The sequence below is a fragment of the Drosophila erecta genome, unplaced genomic scaffold (genome assembly GCF_003286155.1).
Source record: "Drosophila erecta strain 14021-0224.00,06,07 unplaced genomic scaffold, DereRS2 tig00000092-arrow-pilon, whole genome shotgun sequence".
Lineage (NCBI taxonomy): Eukaryota > Metazoa > Arthropoda > Insecta > Diptera > Drosophilidae > Drosophila > Drosophila erecta.
In genome coordinates, this window is record NW_020825207.1 from 6,922,169 (window position 1) to 6,946,998 (window position 24,830).

At 42.1% G+C, this 24,830-nt stretch overlaps 3 protein-coding genes across 7 annotated transcripts in view; 2 read left to right on the forward strand and 1 right to left on the reverse strand.

The window, feature by feature from the left end:
- The window catches only part of LOC6549625 (SH3 and multiple ankyrin repeat domains protein 1), a 63,062-nt gene that overhangs the window by 25,424 nt on the left and 12,808 nt on the right, over positions 1–24,830 (reverse strand). For all 4 annotated transcript variants that reach the window (XM_026979847.1, XM_026979846.1, XM_015156910.2 and 1 more), the window contains exons 2-3: positions 11,730–11,815; positions 5,664–6,170 (exon numbers count right to left, since the gene is read on the reverse strand). In XM_026979847.1, the coding sequence (XP_026835648.1) occupies positions 5,664–5,831 (168 nt within the window). In that variant the 5' untranslated portion in view covers positions 5,832–6,170; positions 11,730–11,815. The remainder of the gene's footprint in view (positions 1–5,663; positions 6,171–11,729; positions 11,816–24,830) is intronic.
- On the forward strand, positions 3,936–4,789 carry LOC26526057. 2 transcript variants are annotated; one of them, XM_026979848.1, is made up of 4 exons: positions 3,936–4,243; positions 4,331–4,469; positions 4,528–4,640; positions 4,761–4,789. In XM_026979848.1, exons 1-3 carry the CDS (start codon positions 4,022–4,024, stop codon positions 4,605–4,607), a joined length of 441 nt encoding a protein of 146 aa, XP_026835649.1. In that variant the 5' UTR covers positions 3,936–4,021; the 3' UTR covers positions 4,608–4,640; positions 4,761–4,789. The 2 variants fall into 2 exon arrangements, with proteins under 2 accessions (XP_026835649.1, XP_015012729.1); XM_015157243.2 differs by lacking the exon at positions 4,761–4,789 and having other exon boundaries at positions 4,528–4,650.
- Positions 4,706–5,510, forward strand: LOC6549626. The gene is made up of 3 exons (XM_001975651.3): positions 4,706–5,045; positions 5,130–5,253; positions 5,310–5,510. Exons 1-3 carry the CDS (start codon positions 4,779–4,781, stop codon positions 5,399–5,401), a joined length of 483 nt encoding a protein of 160 aa, XP_001975687.2. The 5' UTR covers positions 4,706–4,778; the 3' UTR covers positions 5,402–5,510.

Here is a 24,830-nt window from a genome sequence, read left to right on the forward strand (position 1 = left end):
CGCAGCACCGAAATTAATGAAAACAAAACAATTTAATTAATAACGAGAAATCTTGTCGCTGTTGGCCATGTTGGATGTTCCAGTGGCGAGTCATGCGGCATAACAATGTTCTTGTTTTATGCATGTAAATGTACTTTTTGTTATGTACACACTTATATAAGTATATAATGATGGCATTTACATGTTTAGCCTACATATATTTTGCATATCACGCATACGCAATGTAAGCCAGCGTGAGCAAGCCAAAAATGTCATAAAACTCTTTTTCATGAATTTCAATTCATTTCAGTTTTTTCTTTGTACACTTTATGATGGCTACATGTTGTGATGCGATTTTATTTTTTGCGTTGATTTAAATTTGCATACAGCGCGAGGAATACAGAAATATTTATGCGGTCATACTACATGCCATGACCTTTTTCCATGCCTTAAACACATACCCATTGTTCGCTACGCCATCAAATGGTTATAAAACTTTACCACTTCATTGTGCCCAGCTCCTTGTCTGCTGGTGCAAAATTCAATTCAATCCCAGCCAAGGACTACCCACCCAATCGAGTGCAGGGTGCTCTATATCGGCAGCATCTTTATAGCCGCTAACAATGCTTTCAGCTCCCGGCAGGAAGCGTTTCCCTCCGTAGGGAGCGAGGTTCTCCTCAAAAGTATGTGACATTCTGGCGTTTGGCGGGGCGGCCACCCAGAATGAATAATGCGAGCCAAAGTTCTCACCCAAATTTACGGTTCAATGGAGAGGCACAAGGCACAAGGCACAATGCCCCCCCAGATACAGATATAGACGCAGATGATGGGTCCTGCAAGTGGGTCTCTATGCCACTTTAGCTGAAGGGCGGGAAGAGCCAAAGAGGGGCTAAAGTCGCTGAAATGATGTCGTGCGTGCGCAAACTATGCGGCGTCATTAAATCTAACGAGCGTCTAGAGATTGGATGGGCTAAGAAGTAGGGGGTGTTTTCCCTACAGTATATGCACATACAAGTGCTCGGCGAAATGACTACATTTTGAACATTTTGGGAGGCAACGCCAAAAGTTTTCACAGTAAATCCCCCGAAAGACACTATGGGAGTCAAGTCTCCACTTGTGATTTGAAACTACACATTAACTTGGCCTAATTGAGCCATTGCCCATTAACCAAAACCTAATTGCCATTGTGGCTTTCTGGGCAGTTTCAGTTCAAGATTTATTGTGATTATTCTGTCTGAAAAATGCCTTCAATTGATTAAAGCTGCGTCGTTCGCAAGTAACGGGCTTTAACGCGAATATCTCTTTTAGTGAGCACACATATACGCTTTCGCTGACCACATTTGCTCACTTGGCTCGCTTGGCTAAAAGCAATTTTTTCTCCTTTTTGCCTCGTGCACTTTGGGTTATCCAGTCCGTCTGGGTGACTGCCTATCCTTTTTGGAAAGTTAGGAGCATTCGATTTGAAATCCCATTTGAAACGAGCTTCAGTCTTTCCCTGATTTATTGTGCGAATTTGCGCGCACTTCATTCAACTTGCTTGAAGTTGTAGTTATGGCAAAGTTTTGCTAAAAATTTAAGAAAAACTTTCTTGCTTCCGCTTTATGTTTAAGATATGGCTAAGGTGGGCTAGGCTTTTTGCAGTATATTTCACAAGAGCCTATTGGATATTCCTATTAATCTTGAAATAATTCTGAAACCGTCGGAATATTTTCAATTACCATTACACATCGTTCGCTTATCGTAATGCCACTAAAAACGTTCCCTACACGTATTTTCCATTGCCACCTTTGAGCGAAAAATGAGGCACCGAGAAATCCATATGCGGCTAAGCTTTCCTTACTGGTTTCTTATCGCCACGAGCCAAGTAGTTTATTAACCGACCTGAACTTCGGGCCAAGCAAAGCCCGTTGAGTATTACAAGCAAAACGACTTAGACGCAAACCGGTAAGTAACGCCCACCCAGAAACTGAAGAAAAATCCATCGAATACGGATCACAAAAGCTTTAATTTCGATTTGATTAGCAGGCGGAAGTTGGGATGCCAGTGCGGCTCACACTCAACTGCAAACTGGAGCAGTGACATATTGGCGAAGTGACTGATTGTCTGACTGACTGAGTGACTGACTGACTGACAGACGGATTGATTGAATGATTGCTGGTGTGAAGTTGGATCGGTCATCGCAAGCGAATTCCGCACCAGACCTAATAATACATTATGGAACCAGACGCCATTGTCAGGTGTCCCGATAATGGGCGACGACCGATAAAATGAGAAATTACTACCACTCAGGTTTGTCTTAGTCTTCGGGATTTACTCAACCATTCCTCAGTTATCGAAGGCTCACAATGGGTTGAGCAAAAAGCGTGAGGAAAGAGACCTCAATTGGACTGCAAATATTTGTGCGATGATAGCATGAATCGTATTCTTTATGACGCCCTACTTGAGTCTATGTTCGGTCGCAAAGTAACCTGGCGATAAGATATGCGGCCAGTTCACTGATTGATATACGACTGTGGAAGCAGGAAAAGTGTTGATAACCTGATATGCTTTCTACTTTTAGCAGATGGAAACAGGTGGAATAAGTCAAAGGAATATGAAAGAGTTCAAGCTCCATGGCTCAAGTTCTTCCATTGAAGACGTATTGTTCACATTGTACCTAACCCTTTCCCTCTTATATTTACAACATATTTATGGCGAAATGAATGTATTCGAAAACCAAACAACAAGCTTCGATAAACCATAGACGCAATGCCGAGAAACAAATGTGTGTCATCATATGCATCTATGCATATATGCATCTATCCCTACAAACAAATATGCCCAAAAAAATGGTTAGCACGCTCAGCTTTCGGTTCCCACACCCGATCAGAATTTACAACATAATTTACTAAGCTACAAGCCAGAGCGCCACGCCCCTTGCCAAAAAGCCAATAACAAGGCCGTGTCTGTCACTTGCCGCGTTGCATTTGAATTTGGCCAAAATGAAAACGGAACCGGCACGAAAGACCGGGCCATGCAATTAGCTGGAGGTCATTGTGTTCGGTTCAGCGAAGTTCAGTTCAGTTCAGTTCAGTTCGATTCGAATCGAATCGAAGCGATTCCAGAGCGATTTCCAGTTCGGTTTCAGTTTGGGTATCGCCCAGAGTTTCCGTTTGCAATTTTGCGGTTTCAATATTGAATTGGGCGAGGCCCCCGCATCGCATTCACGCTTGACAATGTTTCGACAGCAATTTGCTGAGCAAATTGCGATTAAATGTATACAATTGATTGACCATTGTTTGGCTTTCATTAGCACAATGGAGCGGGGAAGTCCCTTTCCTTCCCCTCATCCGGTACCCAATTTGGGGGCATTATAAGGGCAAAGGTTAAGGGTTCTCCTCTTTATTAACAGCTGATCATGACCCTCTGGCTCAACATTTACTTACATTCTGAACAGCGTAGCAAGAAAGGGTAATATGTTCCACCTTTGATTACCAATCAACGCAAAGGTTCCGAATCCTTTAGCCATTGAAAATCCAATCTTTCTTGTAGCTGGTACTTTTTTTCCTTCCTTGACAGACTGCCATTCAATTGTCAAATATCTTTGGATCTGCAGCGTCACGATTTCCGACTGGGCGCACGACTTCAGACACTGCAGTTGCCGATAAATTGCATTGAACTTCAAAAAATTGAAACTTCACGAGGGCATTTGGCATATTGCAGCCATTCGAGGGCAGCAGAGGGGGCGTGGCCGGTTTTATGTTGTAAGGGCACGTGGCAGCCTTTGGCTGCATACAAATTTCAATCAACAACATCTGGTGAAATATTGCATTGCGATTCCGCAGTAATTGCTTTTTTGTGTGGGTCAACGCAAAAAATGTAGTTTGATTGTGTTTTTAGCCCTTCAATTTTGAGTTGCACTCAGATTATAGCCCATTATCAAATATGGTATATAACTTACTTACAAAATCAACGATCAACTGTTCCCAGCATTCTGATGTTTTGATCAAAATACATTGAAAAATATACAAATTTTTGTTTTCGCCTCAAAGAATATATCGTCATGATTTGTAGGAAGTGCTGTTTCTGCCTGCCCCTGAAAGTAGGTGTCATAATCATTGGGGCGATCTTTATAATTTTTCACGTTGGGGAGCTGATAGCGCACTCGGATAACACCATTTTCATCAGGCAAGTGTCCCACAAAATTTGGGCACCCCTCATCATGTCTCCGATCCTAACTATTGGAACTCTGAGCTCTGTACTGCTAGTGTACGCTGCTTCGAAGGTAAGACATTCATTCGGTTATTTCCCAAATTCGAAGTATTCTTATTCTTGTTCTTATTCTTATTCTTATGATTTGAAATGAAAAAAGCAAAAGAAGCGTGGCTTTGTCCTTATGTGGATCATCGTCTATACAGTCATACTCTTCTTGTATTGCATAATGGGTATTGTAGATGTGGCCATTGCGAAACCTGCCCCGGCTGTATTGGTTGTTCAGCTGGTCATCATACGTGGGTGTTGGCATTATTTGACTGAATAATATAAGGACTTGATTTTGTATCCCCTTAGTTGGCCTGCTTTATTCCCTGATGATAGTGCTGGCTTATTACCGATATTTGAGTACAGTGGTTTCTGATGATGCAATTTGACGAGTGGTTAAATAAACGTGGAGCTAAATTCCTGTAGTTGATGTTCCTGATCTAGTCAACTTCTTTCAGTGTGTCCCTTTTGCACAAACTAGAAGTTGAACAAATTTCAGTTTTCCAAGAAAGTATTGAAAATTATTGTTTACAAATTTGTAGAGCAACTGAGGATCGATCATGGCTTGTCGCTGCAGATATCTTAAACAGATCTTTACTAAGTGCTGCTACTGCTATTCACTGCGATTCGGCGTGCTGCTCTTCGGATGCATTTTTCTGACCTGGTTCATCTACATCACCATCGGCACCGGCTTCATGATGGAGTGCATCTTTCCGGACGAGTACCAGAAGTCCCTGATCCCAGCACCGGCGGCCCTCAAGGCCACCATGGTCTTCTCCTTCTTCGGCATCATAGCTTCGGCCATGCTCTGCATTGGAGTGCATAATGTATGTGACGCCCATTTGAAATCATTTGAAATTATACCCACCCATTAGAGCACCTTAAGCTAATAATACCTCATCGTTTTCTAGAACAACGAGATGCTCTTTCTTCCATTTTTGGGTTTCGCGCCCATTTGGATAATTGTGCACATTTTTGCCCTGACCGTTTACTCCTTTAATACTGTCATTATCATCCTGACTGTCATCACAATGGGTGAGTACTACTTGAATAATATATACTGAATAACTAGTCTCTTGAATCCCTTATAGTTATTTTACTGTATGCCTGGCTTGTGGTTTGGTCCTACTACATAGAACTGCTCTTCGCCTACGATGATGAGTTGGAAACCGGATATGTGTAGTACCCGGGATTTTGAGCGTGAAACATATGCTTTCGACGATATAATATTTACAAATTTAGAATATGGAGCAAGCACTTGATGTGCCCAATAAAATCATGCATGTAGCGTATACAAGTGAACATTTCGCTTCAGCAGAGCTCAACACTAAGTGGATGTATTTCTACCCGTTTAGTGAGTATTTAGCGCAGATGAGACATGCCCTGCTCTAAATACACCGGAAAGATAATGGGTATCGCCGTGGTAATGACAGTGACCGACTTACCTTCGGCAGTGAGGCGAGCACCTGCTGCTTGACGTCCCAGACGAGCCGCTCCGATGGGAACTGCAGACACTTGTAGACATTCAGCTCCGGCACATGGATGCGCACCAGTAGCCATCCGTCCCGCGGCTCCGGCGGCGGCTCATCGTCAAACGCCCCCGGCCCGGACATGGGGTCCGTATTGGCCGGGTTCTGTTTGACTTTGGGCGTGGGTGGGTGGTACGTCGTAATTTTGACGGCTTTCAATCGCTCGATCCACGAAAAACCAACCTACTACTCCCGCTCCTCTGGGAGTGCTCCTGCCCGTTCTATTCGCTGGGTATCTCTCTGTATTTTTTCCCCACTTCAAAGTGTGCTCCTTTGGGTTGTGTAAGCCACTTGGTTAATTTGTTTAACTTTTTATTGCCAATCTATTTGGTGCGTCGGCTGATTTCGGCCTTCTGCTGTTGGAATCCGTTTTGCTTGGACATTTCGCTATGCTGCGTTCGTTGAGTCTGGCGCATGATGGTTCTGAAATGAATCAAATTAGAGGGATAAGTTATAGCTCTAGATATAATGAAATATGTTAAAAGCATCATTTTTATTATGCTGTATAATAGTGCGTTACCCAAATAAGCCATACATTTTCCACTCCACTTTCATATGCACTAAATATATTCGCATAAATTTGATTCACATATGCAAATTGCAATCCATTAAATCCCTGCTCTTGTCCAGACAACAACATAAAATAGTTTCTCCAGCACTTGGCGTTGAAAACTTAATTTTTAAATTGCTTTACTTTTCGAATCTGTCCACAGCAGTTTTCCTACGCACTTGATATCAGTCGGGCGGCAATTGGCCCGATTTTCCAACCCCTTTTCATGTCTAAATGTCCAAAGTCTCATGTGTCTGCCTGTTCGCAGGCCTATCTAAAAGGAAAAACAAATTGTCAGAGTGAAAAGAAAACACTTGGGCCGCAGCAAACATTTCTCGTTGATGATTACAATGTGATATTGACATTTTATGGCTGCAGCACAGCAATAGCAGTTGCAATTGCAATTATGCACAAATTAAATTCACACGCCAGCCCGCAAGGAGGAGGCGCCACAGGGGGAGGGTGGATACCGGAGGCATGTAAATGTGTGCCACAGCCCCGCTGACAGTTGTCGCTTTTGTGTTAGGGGAGGGGGGAGGTAGGAAAATGGGGGGCGGAGCGGTACATGCCGAGGCAACTGGAACTGTGGGCGGAACGGGTTAGCCACAAACTGCAGCAACAACCACATTTGCAAGTCTGCACTTTGTCGCATTTAATTGCGAGCGTGTTGATTGCATTCAACTAGTTAGAGTTGGCATTTTGGGGGGCGGAGGGCGGAAAATGCGGGAAAACTAGTGTAAAATGAAAAACGCTTGCGGGAAATGATAAATCCTAATTGAGGATAAAAGTTGTGGGTGCTCTGGAAGAAAGATGAAAGGCTTTGCAGTCAAAGGTTGTGCCAAATGAAAGCCTTTAGAGCATCTGCTGCTAGGTGAAAAGAACGTGAGCTTATACCTACGAAAGTATTCTGTAACTATCTTTATTTAATAATCGCATGGTTCCCTATTAATATTTACAGTGAAATTTTGAACATTATTATTATCATCGGTGTCTGTTTCTTTTTGGGAGTAATATACTCGTACTTTTCCCTGGTTCACTGCCCCCGTTTTAACCGCCTCGCTGGAAAGTAAACAAGAAAATATGTCACGGTCAAAAAACTCCACCGAAATACATAAATTAAGAGCACAAATACGCATATCAATAAAAGTAAATACGAGAAATGAAAACTGTGTTTAAACAGTTGAGTCGTTGGGACAAAAGGCCTGTTTACCTTGGCCGGCACTCGACTGTCAATCAAACCCACAAATTTTCAAGCTGTTCAAGTGAAATTATCAACAAAGACGCCACGAGCCCGAATACCATGAAGCCGAGTGTCGTCGCCAAACTTCTGTTTGTGATAAGAAAAGGTGGCCAAGGCATTGGAACTAATAGAGATAGTGGTAGGAGTGATAAGCCAAAGTGGCGTTTGCTAAGACTTCGGGCCTTTAACATGGCACTTTAATTGAAAACGATTTGCGATAATTAAGCATACGCCACGTGGTCGCTTCAAAGTCATTCAACTTAATTTAGAGACAAGAAAGGCGCGCAGGTAAATCGGTAATATCATTCGATGGCCATTTTTATTGGCCAGCTTTTTTTATTCCAGCTTAGCCAGTCATGGTTTTAATTGAAACTTCGACCAGCGAGTTCCGGAGGCAAAAGTTTTTTCGCTTTTAATTGGAAAAGTTACTGGTCCATAATGGGCATTTGAAATACTCCCTGGTCTGCCATGAAATATGTTCTGCGGCATATGGAATGCCTGCCTGATTTACTGTCCAGTAAATTCAGCCCCCTCACCATCCAAACACCAATTTTGCAGCGATTTTTCACTTGAGCTAATAGGAAAATGGTGCCCGACCTTTGGTGGCTGTGGGATGCGTGTGAAATTCGGGGGCAACTGTCAGGCAAGCAAATCAAAATTTATGTTGTAGCTGCTGTTTTCCTTTTCTGCTACCCCGTATCGTATATGTGGGTTTTTTTCCAACAGACAGCTGTCTTGCGGCTGTCAAACTAGCAACTTTTGGTGCTCCCCTCTTGCGATCGCCATTAGCCACACCCCAATTTTCCTATCAACCCGGGGATGTCTGACCTGTCTGTTGTCTGTCCTTCCTATTGTCTTAGCCCTGACAGTTATTTGGCTTGGATACGGCAGCTAATGCCAAACTTTTGCGCCAGACTCTCTGTGCAAACATTTATTGCATAAGGTGCATGTTATCTATTGGGGGTAGAGCAATTTCTGTTTCCCTTTTATGAGGGTATCAATTGTTGACAGCGGCAAGCATATTTATTGGGTGGGGTAAACACTAATTGGTTCTGCAGCCAGTGATATACGAGATAACCGATAAATATAGAAGATAGCCAAGGTGTTGATGAGCATGTTTTATGGTGCAAACATCAAAGGAAAGAGTCCGACTTAAAAAGTGAACTGCAATAGAGTCGCAAAGTTTTAGATATATTTCAAGTGTTTTCTCTACTATAATGTGGATATTGTTAGCCCGCGTTGAATAATAATATAATCATAGATTTTAAAATCTGCTAATATTCATTTTCTGCAATCGGCTTTAAAAGGTATTTCCTTTTATATTATATCCACGTTGTCTTGATTTCTGCTCATGACGAATTTCATGTGGCACATTTCTTTTTGGGTCTGGCCCACTTGAGCAGTTTTGAGTGCTGTCTCCTTCACTTCTTACCTAACTGTGGTGCTGTCCCTCTCCCCCACTCTTCGAGCCATGCACCTCCTTGAGTTGTAAGCACTTGTGACACTTGCCTCGCAAGGCTTTATGACAGGCGATGAAATTTTATTTGGGCAAAAGTGTGACAAACTGAAAATGACAAAGTGCTCCGCTTGGAACCAGCTGCCAGCGAGACTTAAAGCCCGAAAGAGAAGGGGTCAGCACGGGCGAGGGGGTGGGGGTGTGGGTCGAGTGTCGAGCGAGAGGGTCTAAAGGTTAGGGTTTAACCGGGCAGAGGACAGCCATGTAAATGAAGTTTTAAATATGCCACATCGAATGGGCTTTGCTCGGAATTAGTTACAGCATCAGGTCCCTGGAGTCCGTGAACCGAGCAGGCGACTTTAGTGGGTCAGTGGAGAGCCCCATTGGGTTTGCTCGAATGCGCAACTAAATGCGACTGGGGAGTTGCATGTGGCACACACGACACACACACGTAAGTACAAGTACACTGCAAGGCAAGTAGTCATCTTTGAAGGCTGCTCCTTTCATATTCCGCATTCCAATTGATACTACGTGTATTTCGACTTAAATATTCTGATCTACTTCATATAACCCACATTGAGACGGTAATTTACATCTTCCATCTAGGACTATATTGATACTGCAATTTTCCCTCTGTGCACAAATATATCCGAGTATGGAGAAACTGCATCGCTTATGCATAATGGCCCATGCATATTTAAATTGCCTTCGCACGATGCTGCAGTCGGTGCTGCTTTAAAAGCAAATTACTTTTGTCATTGCAATGGTTTGCCGCTCAATCTTGTGGAGATTTGTGTTCGGTTTACGGACGAGAGGAGGGTGCCAGGACCAGGTCCTTGCGTTGCTACTTATTGTGGCACACTCTGTTGTTGTACGCGCCGTAAATAATTTGCCTTGGCAACGACAGCAGCAAACTGCAGCAAAATCAGATGCAGCTAAATCAGAAGCGGCGGCATCAACAAAGTGCATGCAAAATACACCCGCACAAAACTTAATAATGGCAAACTATTATTCTTCCACCACCCAGCGCTGTGGACAGTGGAATAAATGGGATTTAATAAAGGATGGAATTGGATTTGGGGAAAGCACATTTTTCCGACGATTAGAATGTTTTTCAGCCATCTGCTCCGGTTTTTATTACCTCCAATTTTAAAAGAGGGTAACTTATTTAAGAGTTCACCACATTTTTTGGTTGCTCCACTGTTTCCGAACTAAATCGAAGACGCCATTTTCCGCGCTGACGGCACTCGGTGCATTGTTGCATGTGCCGGAAACGGAAACGCGCACATAATTCTGTTAGGAAGCATGCAACAAAATGGCGCCGGACCACAAACAAACGAAGTAGACGGCGGTGATGGAGAGAAAACTTTAATTAAATAACACTAAATGCAATTTCGCATGGCTCCTCGTCCTCAGTCGGTTAAAAAGCTGAGGCAGGAAAACATGTCACAGAAGTTCATGGCTGAGAGCATCGCCTGGCTAATTTATTTTGCTATTTTCTGTTTATTCGAATAGTTGAATTGGTAGGAAAAACCGCAGAGCGGCGAAAGGAACCGAGAGCGGAAAGCAAAAGAAGAAAACTTTAACCCCGAAACTTGTTTTCCAGTCACGTTCATTTTCAATCAAGTGGCATCATTATGCTGGCCAAACAAACAGAAGCTGAAATAAAAATCGCAAGCTAAAAGAAACCGAGGATGGAAACGGGAAAGAGCCACCACAATTGGCTAATACAAAGGCAAAATTAGCCCGAACTTGAGTTTGGGCGTAACTGTGTGTGGCCACTACCTTAACCCTTTGCTGCCCCAACTGTCAGTCAAGTCCGGCAATCAGTCCTTTGTCTAGGCCCACGGACCGGCAACAAATTACTATCGAATCAACTGAAACCGAAGCATCCAAAAACCACAGAACCCACTTACCTAGGTGGCCAGCCATCGACTTCCTGTTCTGAACCAGAAAACAGAAACAGAAGTTGATAATCAGATAAATCGAGAAGAATGGCAAATAAAGCATTGACATTTTGGCGTTTATTTGTTATAAATTGTTAGTTCATGGTTTCAAACTAGTTTTTGGCAAAAGATCACATGAAACCAAGAAGTCACTTAAAAAAAAAAAAACTCGCCTAGTAAATTACTACAGAAAAATAATTCAATTGACTTGTCTTTAGCAGGTGTTCATTTCCCACTACCCACCAACTAAAATAGCCTATGACGCCCATCCGCGCTTTTTAACAAATTGTAAACCCAATAGCAAATTAACCCAACTTACAGATCGATTAATTAAATCGCAGCATTTCACAATTTGCTGCAAATCCTGCAGAGAGTCAAAGAAATCCATAAGGCGAGTATTACGACTATTTTGCTAATTTCAGCAGCTCGAGTTACGTCAGCGAGCCATTAAGTCAAAAGTTGTATATGTGCAATCAATGAAAATAAATTAAAATCCGGCGGTAGGAGAAAAATCACACTGACACACCGATTAAAGAGAAAAACAGAACAAAACTTTATGCAAATGCTGTGATCACCACAAAACCGATTCGACCGGTTTCCGAATGCAGTGCAAATTTGAAAACCAAAACAACAAATGACAACCGACAAGTCTACAGATGGACACATGGAAACACGGCCATAAAAAGGTAACGACTCCAAGATAGAAGATATACATATACATATACGTTCAATGGGGAACAAATTATGGGTTTTGCGTTTAGCTGTAAGTAACACGAGCCACATAACTTACCCCCTCTCTCTCTTCTGCCCACGCGCTGCTTAGAACCCAGTGCTGCTCAAACTGTAGGGCCAGACATGTGGTGGCTGTGACTGTGGCTGCAATTAAATAATTAAAACAAACTGGTTATTAATGGGCAATATTTATGTATATTCTTACACTGAACAATAATGCAAGCACCATAATCATTCAAAACAAAATTGTTTGAGCTGGATATCTACAAGGTTTTATTTTCAGTGGCTCTCTGTTACTGGGCATTTTATCTCGATTATTTTCCTCTTTTTAACCCCTACCTATCTTCACTTGATTAATTTGTATTTAACGTGCATATACTTTTTCTGTCAATTCCCCCAATAAGTGCAATTTATATATCCAGCCACAGCAGCAGCTCAGGCAGGATTACTCCATCGTTTGCGGCTCCTTCGTGCTCGCAGAGCCATCAATCATACGCCATGTGAGCAGCCGAGAGTAGCAGACGCACACAATCAAATCAATATCAGAGTAGGGAAAGAGCAGTTGGGGAAAGTGATGGGGTAGTGGGTGTGCAACGCCCACGCCACAGAGCATAAAAATTGCATTTGCCAATTTCGAGCCCAGACCAAGACAGTCAAGACAGCCAATACAGCCCAGCAATCGAGGCTTTAGACTGCCCAAGTATATGGTTTGCCCGCCAGCCATTAACCATTAACCAAAAGTCACTCGGTGCACACTTGGATATCAATTGCGAATTTAAAATGTATTATCGAGTTTGGCAGCCACTGCGAAACGTATGAATCAAGACAGAAATATCTACAATTTCATAGTTTGTTAGCCATAACAAATTCCCCTAATTTCGTTGGAAACGCTGGCATGTCTTTAAGTAAACAAATCAAATCCAGCAACTCCAAACGTGTATTAAGTTATATAAACAATTGGCTTTCCAAGAATTTTAAAATGTGATTTTCCGCAGAGTATCGGCAAACTGGTGGCACAACTTATGGCAGACACTGTCGACTGTAATCATTGTTTGTTATTTTGATATTTGTTGCTGCTGTCTCGGATACCAAAACCAACAAGTTTATTAAAAGATCTCACATCGGTTTAGCGGCCTACTTCTAATAACTCAATTTTGGACTCGGCTCGAATGCCGCCATTTGAATTTATTGACACATTTCATTTAACCAGAATCGTTGGCGGGAGAATGAGTTGGCCAGTAATTAAGCCCGATGACGAACCCAAAAATGTCTCGAAACCATTTTGTAATGTTTGCGTTAGCTGCTGCCTTTCATGGACCGAAAATCTGGCCCACTGACTGGCCGAAAGCCAAAGCCAAAGCCGTTGGCTGAAAAAGCCACCATAACTGGTCGGAGCAAATGATTTTTAATAACTTTGACACTCATTAAACTCAAATTACATGCATTTGATTACGCAGCCACTTGGGAGTTGAGTTGAGAGTTGGCAGTGGTAGCCTTTTGCATTTGGGGTTTCTCTAAAAACCTAAGCCGCTTAGATTTCATCATCATTAAAAACCATATGACAGCCCAGTAGTAGGCTTATGATGAGGATGATGCAAAGCCATATAAATGGATTTTCAAACGGTGTCTACTCAAGTAGCAGGCACTAAAACTTCAATGAAGTCTATAAATAGTTTATAAATGACTATAATCACTATCGCAGTAAAGTAGTGCAAGAAAAACTTGTAGCCTTACAAATTTAATTTCATTTCATTTAAGTATGCATGCTGAACTAAAGCGTTTATGTAGAACCGTAATTAACCACTGTTAAATTAAAGCAAACCCAAGGAACCCTAATCAAAGTGCGGATTTAATGAACCATTAATTAGCGCAGAGCTCATTGAACCGATTGCACAAAGAATTCAATCCTATGAGAGCAGGCAATAAAAAACTCATTAAATCAAAAGGAAAAATCGCTTCGAGCCCAGCGCAACTCCCATGAATTTTTTAAAAGGGGAAACAGAAGATTTGATGGATTAGGACGCTTGCAAATTAATTACTCACTTTGTCTTTGGACTCTGACAGGTAATTCCCGAGCCCTTGAAGTAACCCTGAACTTGACATCTATGAACTGTCAGCTCCCCCAGTCAAGTGTTAACTTATATTTAATTGCCACCGGTCTTGGCCAAGTCTCGTTCTGAGCAACAATCGTAAAAAAGCTAGTTTACGACTCGCGAACTATGCACTTCCCCTTGATGAAACGTGCTCGCAAATTAAGTGCCATCTGCAGCAGCACACAGTGCCCACTGTACCTGGTCTTTTGGCCAAAAGGGGGGCTTTGGGGAGCTTACCACGAAAATCACTTTGTTTTGGTTTTCCAAGTGGCTCACACTAAAGCGTGCAATGGATGGGCTAGAGACCAGCCGAGATCTGCTAAATGGCACGAAATGTACAGAAAGTGTACAGCAACACAAGTGCTAATGGAATCTTCGGAACGCAGTTGCACATTTATTTAGTTTTATACTGCAAAACAAAAAACGCCTTAACAATTATGGCCAAACTGAAGATTTAAATGCTAATTCGTTCATAGTTGGAATGCATTTAGAAGATTGCTAACAACGCATATGGGAGTAAGCAGATTGCATGACCGTTAACTACCTTCATTTAGCTCCAATTTGGAACCAACTTAAATTCCCACAAAAATTACAAAGCAATAAAAGAAATTGGCCACGAATTGGAAAATTCAAAATGTGCCTTTTAGCCCCGCGACAGATATGAAATGCACGAAAAAACCATCCAATTAAATTCAATCGACACTTGCCACAAAACAGTGTGAAAATGCAACAAAAACCATGCAAGGCTTTAAGCCAAGAAATAAACGGGGGATATGCGGAAAATACGAGACCGTTAGCCGAATGACATGCAAAGTGCAGCTGCCTTCCGTGCAGGGAAAACTGTTGCGGAAAATTCGCAAGGGGTGGTGTTGCATGGCACATGTGACACGAACAGAGGGCCAAAGAAAAGCCGTAAGCTGAGATTGATTCTGACCGCGTCACGTGGGAAATTTTCAAGTTCAAAGCAATTTTCCAAGGAAGCACAGAAGGCAACTGTAAAAGGCACAATGCTCGAGAGCAGACGTAAAAATAAAAAACTAAGCAGCAGCAACAAAGCATGCACTCACGTGAGACTTGATAATAATCGGATTTGGGAAATCGTGAGGCGGGACGACAACGTGAAAAAAGAGGGAAAACAGCGGGCCACCAGGAAAATACAGAAAATGTGTACAAATACCACAGACCGAAGAGCCACTTGTATCGATTACAAAAAAGCGGGCGAATAAATAAATGAAAAACAGGTTGAGGGTCTCCTCATGAAATGCTAGCTACCCATCCATCCATCCATCCCAGGTGAGTTTTCCCTGAACCCCTCGAAATCCAACATCCAGCTCCTAATGGATGGCCTTCGTTTCGAACGGTTAGAATTAATTGACGTTAATAATGTTCCGATATCAAGATTTATGCTCATCAAACGGCTTCTGTGCGGCGAGAATTCCCTGGAAACCGGCTCAAGCGGTTCTTTTCATTGAGCATTATTCTTAGAAGTCACAAAAATAGTTAACAATTTGTCGGAGAGAAGCAATATACACATATGTATGTATATACACATACGTACATTTACGATTTAGAATACAATGTTTATAACCCTGAGCTCCGCTAATGATGATTTCAGTCCATTATCTTGGCGGAATAACTGCACACACATTACTATTATTTAGCAGTGGTGTGGATAGGATAAACCTCAATTTACCTGCAATTTGCTCAATGACAACCGATAAATATTCAATTTAATGAAATTGCATTTACATGCGCAATCACAAAACCACTTGAACCACTTTCGCCCACTCTTCTTTCAAATTGCAAAACTGCACCCACCTGCCGTTCATATTTTTTTCCTTCTGACCGAGAAAGCCATTAACTTGGCCAGCCATAATTTTTTAATTTAAAAACTTTTGCCAGTGAATGCCAAGTGAGTGGGTGAGCGGTTCAGTTGATTTAAATAACGCAAATCTCGTCGCTTGATTTGCATATTAAATTCCAGCCAGAGCTGCTTTATGGGGCCAAAGTTTACGTGCCAAAATCCCTACACCTGCTAAGACAAATCTAACTGAAATTGCAAGTGTGCCAACTTCTTGTTCTGGGGTTTTCGTAGAGCTTTTCAAGCCAGCTCCTTGGATTTTCCCATTTTGTGGTGTAGATTCACATTCACTGCACAGCAAGAAAATATACCTAAATCTGACCACTGGTTTTAGGTATTATAGCTTCTCCCCAAAGATCACCCTCTTAAAACTAACACAACCTACTTAAAGAAAAATAATGTTATATTGGGTGGACGATTAAAACTCAGAATTAAAGATTTCTTTCTCTGCACCGCAATTTTAGCTTCATTTGCTGCTAGAGCCCCCCCTAATCCCCCTTTTCGCCTTTGGGTCTTTGTAGCTCCTCTGGCCAAACTCCTGCGGGCTTGTGTTCGCTTTCAGCTACTCCAAGTTTCACATCCTTATGCATTTTTAAACAATCGCTAACCCAAATAAAGTTTCTTGCTTTTTGCTTTCATACTTACTGCATCCCCCAGCAGCCAAACAAAAAGCAGAGCACACCAGCAGGCGTTTTGGCCAAGAGAATAGTGTTTGCAAGTGGTAGTGGCTAGAAAGTGAAATAAGTGGCAGTATCTGCTTTTTAGGGCGAACCGAACCTTATAAATTGCAAAGCAGAATGGCAGTAAATTTATTATCTCCATCTGTGAACGTGTATCAGCGGTATCTGCTCCGCCTTGTTCTTGCCGATTTCTGATTGAATGTTGTTTGAACATTCCTCCGTTGGCTGGTGAATGACATGGAGTTAACTTCCCAGTGGCAACTTCTGTTTTTGCCCCCGTGTTGCGAGTCCGTATTCTAGCATGAGCGAAAACGAAGCCCGCAAGTCACTCTTTCCAACTCATCTTCGTTACAAGAACTTATTCTTGTTGATGCTCTATAAAGGGGTATGGTTCGCATAACCAATGAGTTGGTTACATAGCATTGCTTGGCCGTCATGAAAAAGATATAGTTCCAATAAATATTCCAATAGATATAAAAATAATAGCACCGAAATATGTACACAGATATTAAATCTGGTTAATTGTTTATGGGGTAAGAAACTGCTATTTTCGAGCTATAAAATATCACAAAAAATAGTATCGTAATAAAAGTTCGTTGAAAACAATTAAATTGAGGGTATTTCCCTATCGTAACTGATAAACACAAGTCTCCATCGTACCCAAACAGTTGCTGTTCTAGTTTGTATCTAACCACTTGTATCTTGTACTCAACTTTCGCAAACAAACGAAGACACACTCACATATCCACACTCACACACTCACACACTCACACATTCACAGAGCGGCACATGTGAGATGACTGCAATTTCCATTGGCAATTGTGTTGGCATCTAAGCTTCTTGCTGCCCCATGTGAAACTTGGCCATTAATTTGAACGCCGTTTTGAGCCAGCAAAGGATGGATGTGGCAGTTGGCGGACTACAACCATTCTACCATTTTACGACTATATGGAGAATGCGGTGGCACGGCATTAGATATTCTTCTCATATTTTGCATGCTACTCTGCAACTGCAACTGCAACGCGGCTCATGAGTCGCTGGCATTTCCTTTTGTCTTCTGCAATTATGCATTATCTTGGATCGTTGACGTTGTCGCTGTTCTCCTTCTTGCGCTTCGAGCATCGAGTTTTGCATTTAATTACTGCTCACGTTTCTCAAATTTCTCCCCGTCTGTTCTCAGTCACTTGCGCTCGGATGTCGTCTCTGCGGCTCGACATTATCATTATCATCCGTATCTGCTATCTAAATCTCACTGCCAATTGTATCTGCAACCGAATCTGCGTCGTGCAGCGCCAACATTATGCTCATTATGCATTTCACTTTGCCGGCGAGGATGCAACTTCGCGCTTCCCTTCTCGGTGGGAATTATGCTGGGAAAGTTCTCCGAGGAACTGGCGAAGCACCCCGTGAAGTCATTTGCTTATTAATGCAATTAAGATTTCATGTTCCCCATCATGGCTAAATAAATTGTGAAATTTCGCCGGTCAAAGTAGAAAGGAACGCCAGACAACTGTGAGAATAACAAGAACTGATTTGTAAATAAAATGCAGGCATAACAGTTCAAGCCTGTCAATATAAACTATATTCTTGAAGGAGTTCTCATGCTGCACTTTTTATAAGCAGTCTTTATCGATTCATTGTGGGTAGTAATACACATAGTGTTTTAACCATTTTTCCTAGGGGAACAATATACGAAACCCTGTAATTCCTGTATCTATATTTGATCATCAATGACAGGCAATCGTGGCTAATTAATGTATGCACCCTCAACTGGATGAGCTACAGCAGCAGTTTTCCACGAGAAAAAAGCCTCTGATTGACTGTTGTCAGTTCGCCAGCTGATTGCTGGACAAGCAAACGATGCAGCTAACTGATTCTGCGATCACATGGACTTGTAACCACTTCTAATTATGCACATTCGTTGGTGGCACTGTTCCTGCCGCAGTGCAACTGAGAAAACGACGAGATGAAGAAGAAAAGCAAAGACAACGTCATCGGCAATGTGGCTGCTGCAGGTGCAATGGAAATTGGTGCAGCGTTGCAGCATTGCGGTAAAGGCAATAAAAAGTGGCAGGTCGGAGGAAAAGCCATGCAAAGCATCTGGCCGCCTCTCTTTGTGCCTTAATTAATTTTGATTGCACCACACACATAAGCACACACGCTCACACACACACACTGAGTGGAGCAGACGCTTTCCACGGCGGAAATGTTCATCACACGCGTGTGGCAACAAGAAAAACCAACGGAGGTGGGGAAATGAAAATGAAGGGAATTACTAAGCGCTCTTGGTGGGGCTAATTAATTGAATTGCCTGGCCGGCCGTCATTACAGCCCATTTAGCATTGTTGCCTATGCAAATTGGCCAGTGCAGAATATTCTCGATCTCACAGCCAGCGTCGCCGGCTGATGAGATTATTAACTTGGCCGGTGGAACTCACCATTCGATTTGATGAGCTCAGGTAATTGGTAGTCAAGTGTGATCACGACTTGCCAGCAAATCGTCTGCATGCACTCGTAGTTTTTCCCATTTTCCTTGTTAGCCACGTTGCTGCCTCTGGCCCAAAAATCTGTCAGCCGCCGCTGGGCTTATTTATGGCCATAAAACGCAATTGAAATGATGCCGCCGTCACTTGGCCGCAAGTTGCCTTCGGGCCACAAACATTTCGTTGACAACGCCCGATGACAGGCCCAAAAGCGGGGAAAAGGGAGTGGGTGGTGAGCTAACCAACCCGCGAGATGTCTACGCATAATTCATGTTTGCGTCCAGCAACTGCTCCATGTGGCACAGTGGGTGTCCTGTCCCAATGAGGAGCACAAAACAGCCGGACGACATAGTCCGGGAAACTCATTAGTTTCGAAGTTTTATGTATGTTATATATAGAGTGCAGCGGGCTGTTTAAACATGATGAAAAGTTGCAACACTAAATATTTGTTAACCGGCTTAATAGATTAAAGTTCATTTTACAATAGTTCCTTACAATAATTCTTCTCTTTTTTAAAAACCCATTATTTGTCACATTAAACTTTCAAATACAATAAACATTTAAATAACGTTTAATGTTATTTAATGTTATTAATGGCTGTTACGACGGCCAAAATTGGGGTAGATATTGGAACTCCGCACGTTATATACAAAGAAGTAATATCTTTGTCACGACCGCAGTTAAAAATCACCTTAAACTGTAATTATTTCGCAATCTTTTGAAACTTGTATTAATAGTAAAAAAAACTCATACTAATGATCACGCAATAACTTATTAAATTACTCAGTATTTAAAAGCGGGAAGTAATAAAACTCAAAATTCAAAAGATGCAAAGACCGTGAAAAAGGCCTTTAGGCCATATTAAATATCGATACATAAGCCGCAATAGTGGCGGCAGCACAAAAATGCCGTAAAAATAGTTTAAGTGGATTTGGCTTCTCGGGTGGACTGGTCAATTTAATCCCACTGTAACTCAAGAGTTATTTGGCTGCATTACCTCATCTCTCCGTGAATGTTTTTCGGCTGTGGTCGTCGATTTCGGCGTCAAAGGCAAACAAAATTTATGGCCAAATCAACACCAGCAACACGAACGGCAAACACCGAAAGCATCCATTTGGATATTATTTAACCACTCTCGGTGGAAAATGGGGGGTGGGGCCACCTTCTGGTGACCCCATTCCCTGGTACAGCTCATCTTGGGTCAGAGTCAGACTTGGCTTATAATTTAATTAGCTCTGCCTTCGCCAGCTCTTATCTGGGCAGAAATCCTCATCCCCATCCCATCCACTTGCATAATCCAAAAGGAATGAAAGTTCAAAAGCGAACTGGTGGTCACAGCAGGTGGGTGAGTGGGGATAGTTCGGTGCTCTAGGGTTAATTGTCTGCCATCTTTAGTCACGAAGCCGAATTTGACTATTCATTGCCCACTTAAAAGAGATGCGATTTATTAGGGGGGAATAGTCAGGCAGTCAGAGCCTTTCTAACAGGAAATCCGCACGATCGGGGTCACCACCGCCGGGTGACCCACTAAATTAATATGAATGACAACATTTCACGGCAGCTATTTCGCACCCCACCCCGCCGTCAAATGTGTATGCAAATATCTGCGAAATGAGCTGACGACTTGGACCACTCAAAATGCAAAATAAACAAAATACATAAAAAGACACAAAAAAAACACTAAAGGGGCCAGCCGAAATCACTTCAAACGTGTTTGGGTCGTGATTTCTTCAAGCCAAGACTACAAAAGCCCAGTGAGACGACGACCTTGTCAAATTAGTGCCAAAAATGCCGGCGACAAAAGCGATCGCATCGTTTTCGACTCGAATTCATAAATCAGTGCACTGTGAATAGGGCTAAGCGATCGTTGAAACGATTCGAGTAAACAAAGAAAAAAAGTAGCTTAAGTAGCTGCTCTGTTGACATCAGCAGAACTGAGCTCACTTTCAGCTTTTGTCAATAATTTCGCTTTTATTTGCACTCAATTGAAAACTGGTTCAAAGCGGTTTCCACATTTTAGGCTTTTGGTGCAAATGGAATCTGTGGAATGTCATTTTCTTTAATGGCCAATATAATTGAAAGCATATCGGGTTAATTACAATTCTCAGCAGGTTCTATTGTTTGATAGTCATAACATTTTGCTGCGGACTAATAAAACCGATGGAAACTATGTCTGAAACGGGCTAAAATAAAATCTGTTAGCATAAATAACGTTTAGATACGATTTCGATTTTAAACTGGTTAAAGCCAATGATGAGTAATAAATTAAGAGTCTAAAACTTAAATTCGATATAAAGTTTGCAAGTAATTAAACAATTCATCCTGAAAATATATTTGGATACAAATACATTCAATTTGTACTGAGTTGATTACCAGTTCAGCAATAAATAAATATATCTGATTCACCGAGCAACGCGAATTTATTCAAATGTGATTTTTGTGCATGTATAAAAAAAGAATACAAAATTAAAAGTAAAATGAAGATAAAAACCCTACAAAAACATACAATTAAAATTCAAATAAGCACTTAATTGTTATGTATTTGTATTTCAAGGGAAATGTAAATATATTCCACTTTTTCGTTTATTCCTGATATAATTCCTCTTATTTACTTGCATTTCTGTGTGTCTTGTTTGCTTCTCTTATTATTACTTCCCCTAAATCAATTCAATTAGGTTAAACGATTATCACTCTTTACCGAATCAACGAAATTGTAGATGCTTCCATCGTTTATGTTAACCCTTTCCCCATCATCACCGGTATGCACTCGATTCTCGGCTAATGCATTTTTCGACATGCCCCAAAAGCCTCAATACAACTCCATTCCACAATGTTTACCCAATTTGAGTTGGCCCACCCCTTAGCCAAGCGTCCGCGTTTAATTTAGCCAGTTTACGCGGGGCACATGCCAAATTTTGGTCACTTTTAAAAGCCATTAGACCCTTGTTGAGTGGCTGGTTTTCGGTGGGATCTGTTGGCCGGAATCAGCCAAGCAGAAACTGTACAAATTCGTCTTCATTGTTTGGGTTCAAGATTGTTTCTCAAGCCGGGGGAAAATGCTAATTCTGGACTCAAATCAAAGGGTCTGCAGATGGGCTATTTTCCAGCGTTTACCAGACAACTTAACACGTTCGTGTCACCTTTCACACTGACTGCTAATTGAAGGATGACGAGGTAGACACGTGTTTGACCTCTAGAATGACCCCTGAAAAGCCAACATAATTATGTCATTACAACGAAAGATGATGTGGGTAAAAAGAGTGATGCCATCAACTGGAGCAATACATAATTGCTGGCATTATCAGTGAAAGTTGGCAATCGGACTTAATAGTTCTCTCCATTCTGTTGGGGCCTAAATGAAAAGGCTGAAAATTGTTGCATGTCAGCCGAGTATTAGGAACAGGAAATGTGTTTCTTTCATGGCCTGCGAAAGTGTCGGGCCAAGTAAAAGTAACACAATAGCCGGCAAAGTTCATTCACTTGGGCACTTGGGCAGTCATAACTATTTATAAACCTTATCCTAACAATATGCGTTCTCATGTTTCGCAGAACCCAGAACCCAACGAAAATTTGCAAACAAAGGAGCAGATTTCTGTTGTCTTTGGCTTAAATTAATGAGCCTTATTTGCCTTCGCCGCATTTCCAGTCAAGTCGAGTCGATTATGAGCCATCATCCGAACTGCGAGCTGGCTTACTTCGCTAAATAAGCCATGAAATCGATGAAAAATTACCATTTAATTACCTGCAAAGAGAAACGGATAGACAAAAACGATTAGTGAACAAGTTTCGCAAAGAGATAATTCAGTTGGTCTGTAATTAGGGATGTGGCCAAGTAAACAAAGTTTTCAACTGTTGAATAATTCAAAATTTGTGTTGTGAGACTTATTAAAAACTACCATTATTCGCTATCAGTTTATCTAACAAAAAGCCAATTTCACAGATATTTGATTTCATATTGTTCCTTTTCTCTGGCTCACGTTTTTAAACTTATTCTTTATTGCTACAAGTCTCCTATAAAAAACATAAAGAGCATCAGATGATAAACTTTCTATAAAATTCTATTCAATGCTTGCAACCAATAAATATATGTTTCCTTTGATATACGACTGATTCTAATTTTAGTTTTAATTGCCAACCCCTTTCAGTTGCCTTCATTCTTCAGCAGGATTTGCCCATGGTGTGCCCCAACTTTCAGGATTATATCTCCCCATTTGTCCCCCTTTTTTAACCGCCGAGTGGCAATGGGAGACGCGGCACGTACAACAAACAGTTGGAAAATAGGCATAGGCAAACTCCCGGCACCTTGGGGCCCCAAAGGGATCCGACAACCACCGCTGCACCGCTGCACTGCTGCACCGCACCACCAACTCCCCACCGCACACCACTGACACCAGCAGCACCACCCACAAATGCAGACGCGCTTTGTTGCTCCAGGGTCGCGTCGCTTGCTTTTTTCTTTTTTTTTTCTGGTTGCATTCTCTTTTGCGGCTCCGACTCCAACTTTTGCCCCTCATTTTCCCCACATCTAGATTTGGCTTTGTCTCGTCTACTTTTCATTCTCTGTGCCTATGTGCCTATGTGCCTCTCCTGTTTGCTTTTTCTGCTTTTTTCCTGCCGGGCATGTTAATGACCCTAGAGGCTGCCCCGCAAGTGGTGGGGAGGGGGTTGAGGGGGATGCAGCGAAGTGAAAGAGCACGCACAGTTGCTCTCAAACTGCAAAGCCTTCGCTGACTTTGCACAGACAGATATCCTTTGGTTTTTTTAGATTTAAATTTGAATTATTGTATTATGATATTATTATTTTTTAAGATTAATAAGTCTTCCCTTTTGAAACACTTTATTTCATTGTCTCACCTCTACGACGCTACTCTCAGACGCTATTTTTTTTAGCGTCTACTCTCCAATTTAGTTTTGCAAAATTTTTCTCAGTGTAAATATAGAACGCCTCGTTGAGTGCTGCTGCGTCCGCTACGCGTCGCTTTCAATTTAGGCGTCTGCGCATAAAATTGCATCGTTTGCTCTGCCTTACATCGCCTTATTTCACTCCACTTTGCCAGGGGCGCAATGTAGCATCAACATCAACATCAACATCGGCATCGGCATTATCATCAGCAGCATCTAGCTTGCTGCGCTAATTTATATAAATAATATTTAGCTGCTCAGGCCCTTTGAGCAGCAAGTTCGGTTTGATGTCGGTGTTTATGTTTGCGTGGAAATTAGTTGAGCACATAGTTGAGCAACCTTATCGCTGAACTTGAGCATCAAACGCAGTGGGCTGGCCACTGAGCATGCTTCAATATGCATATAAAGTGCAATCAAGAGTGTTCGGGCGCACAATCTTTCGCTTTATGTCAGAGCCACAACACCAATGCTTAAAAAAACACTCGTACATTTAATACATTTTTTTTTAGTCATAAACAACTTTTGCAATTGTCAGACTCCATGTCGACACTTCAGAGCACTTCAGCGAAGTAGAAGAGGAGAAGCGGAGAAGCGGTTCGCAACGCTCTGCACTTCGTGGGCGAAACTCCAGTTCCAGTTCCAAAACCATGCCCAATCCCCAGCCCAGTCCCCAATCCATGCCCAGTTCCAATTCCCCGCAGCATCCAGCATCCAAAACAAAAGTTGAGTGAGTTGTAAATGAAGCCCACACATGACTTAACTCGAGCGAGTTGCCCCCACTTTGCCGCCCGCTTCGCATTGCTCAATTGGAGTCAATGTCTCGGCGGAGAATCATGCAGAGATTTTCTGTATCTGTATCTACAACTGCAACTGCAACAGCGGCCGTAAACCGTATCTGAGTATCTGGCTATCTGAATCGGAATATCTGCATCCCGCCACAGGCGTCCCGGCCAAAGTGAAGCGCTTTCAACAAGCATGCGGCGTGTTAATTGCAAAATGTTGCCTTTTGCCTCTGACAATTATTAAGGTGATATATCTTGCAATTGGTTTGCACCAATAAAATTAATGGAGGCTTACAAAGGCGATGCCTTTGCTGGATGAAGAAGGTATCTGGAACTTTTCGTTCTGTGAAATACGGCA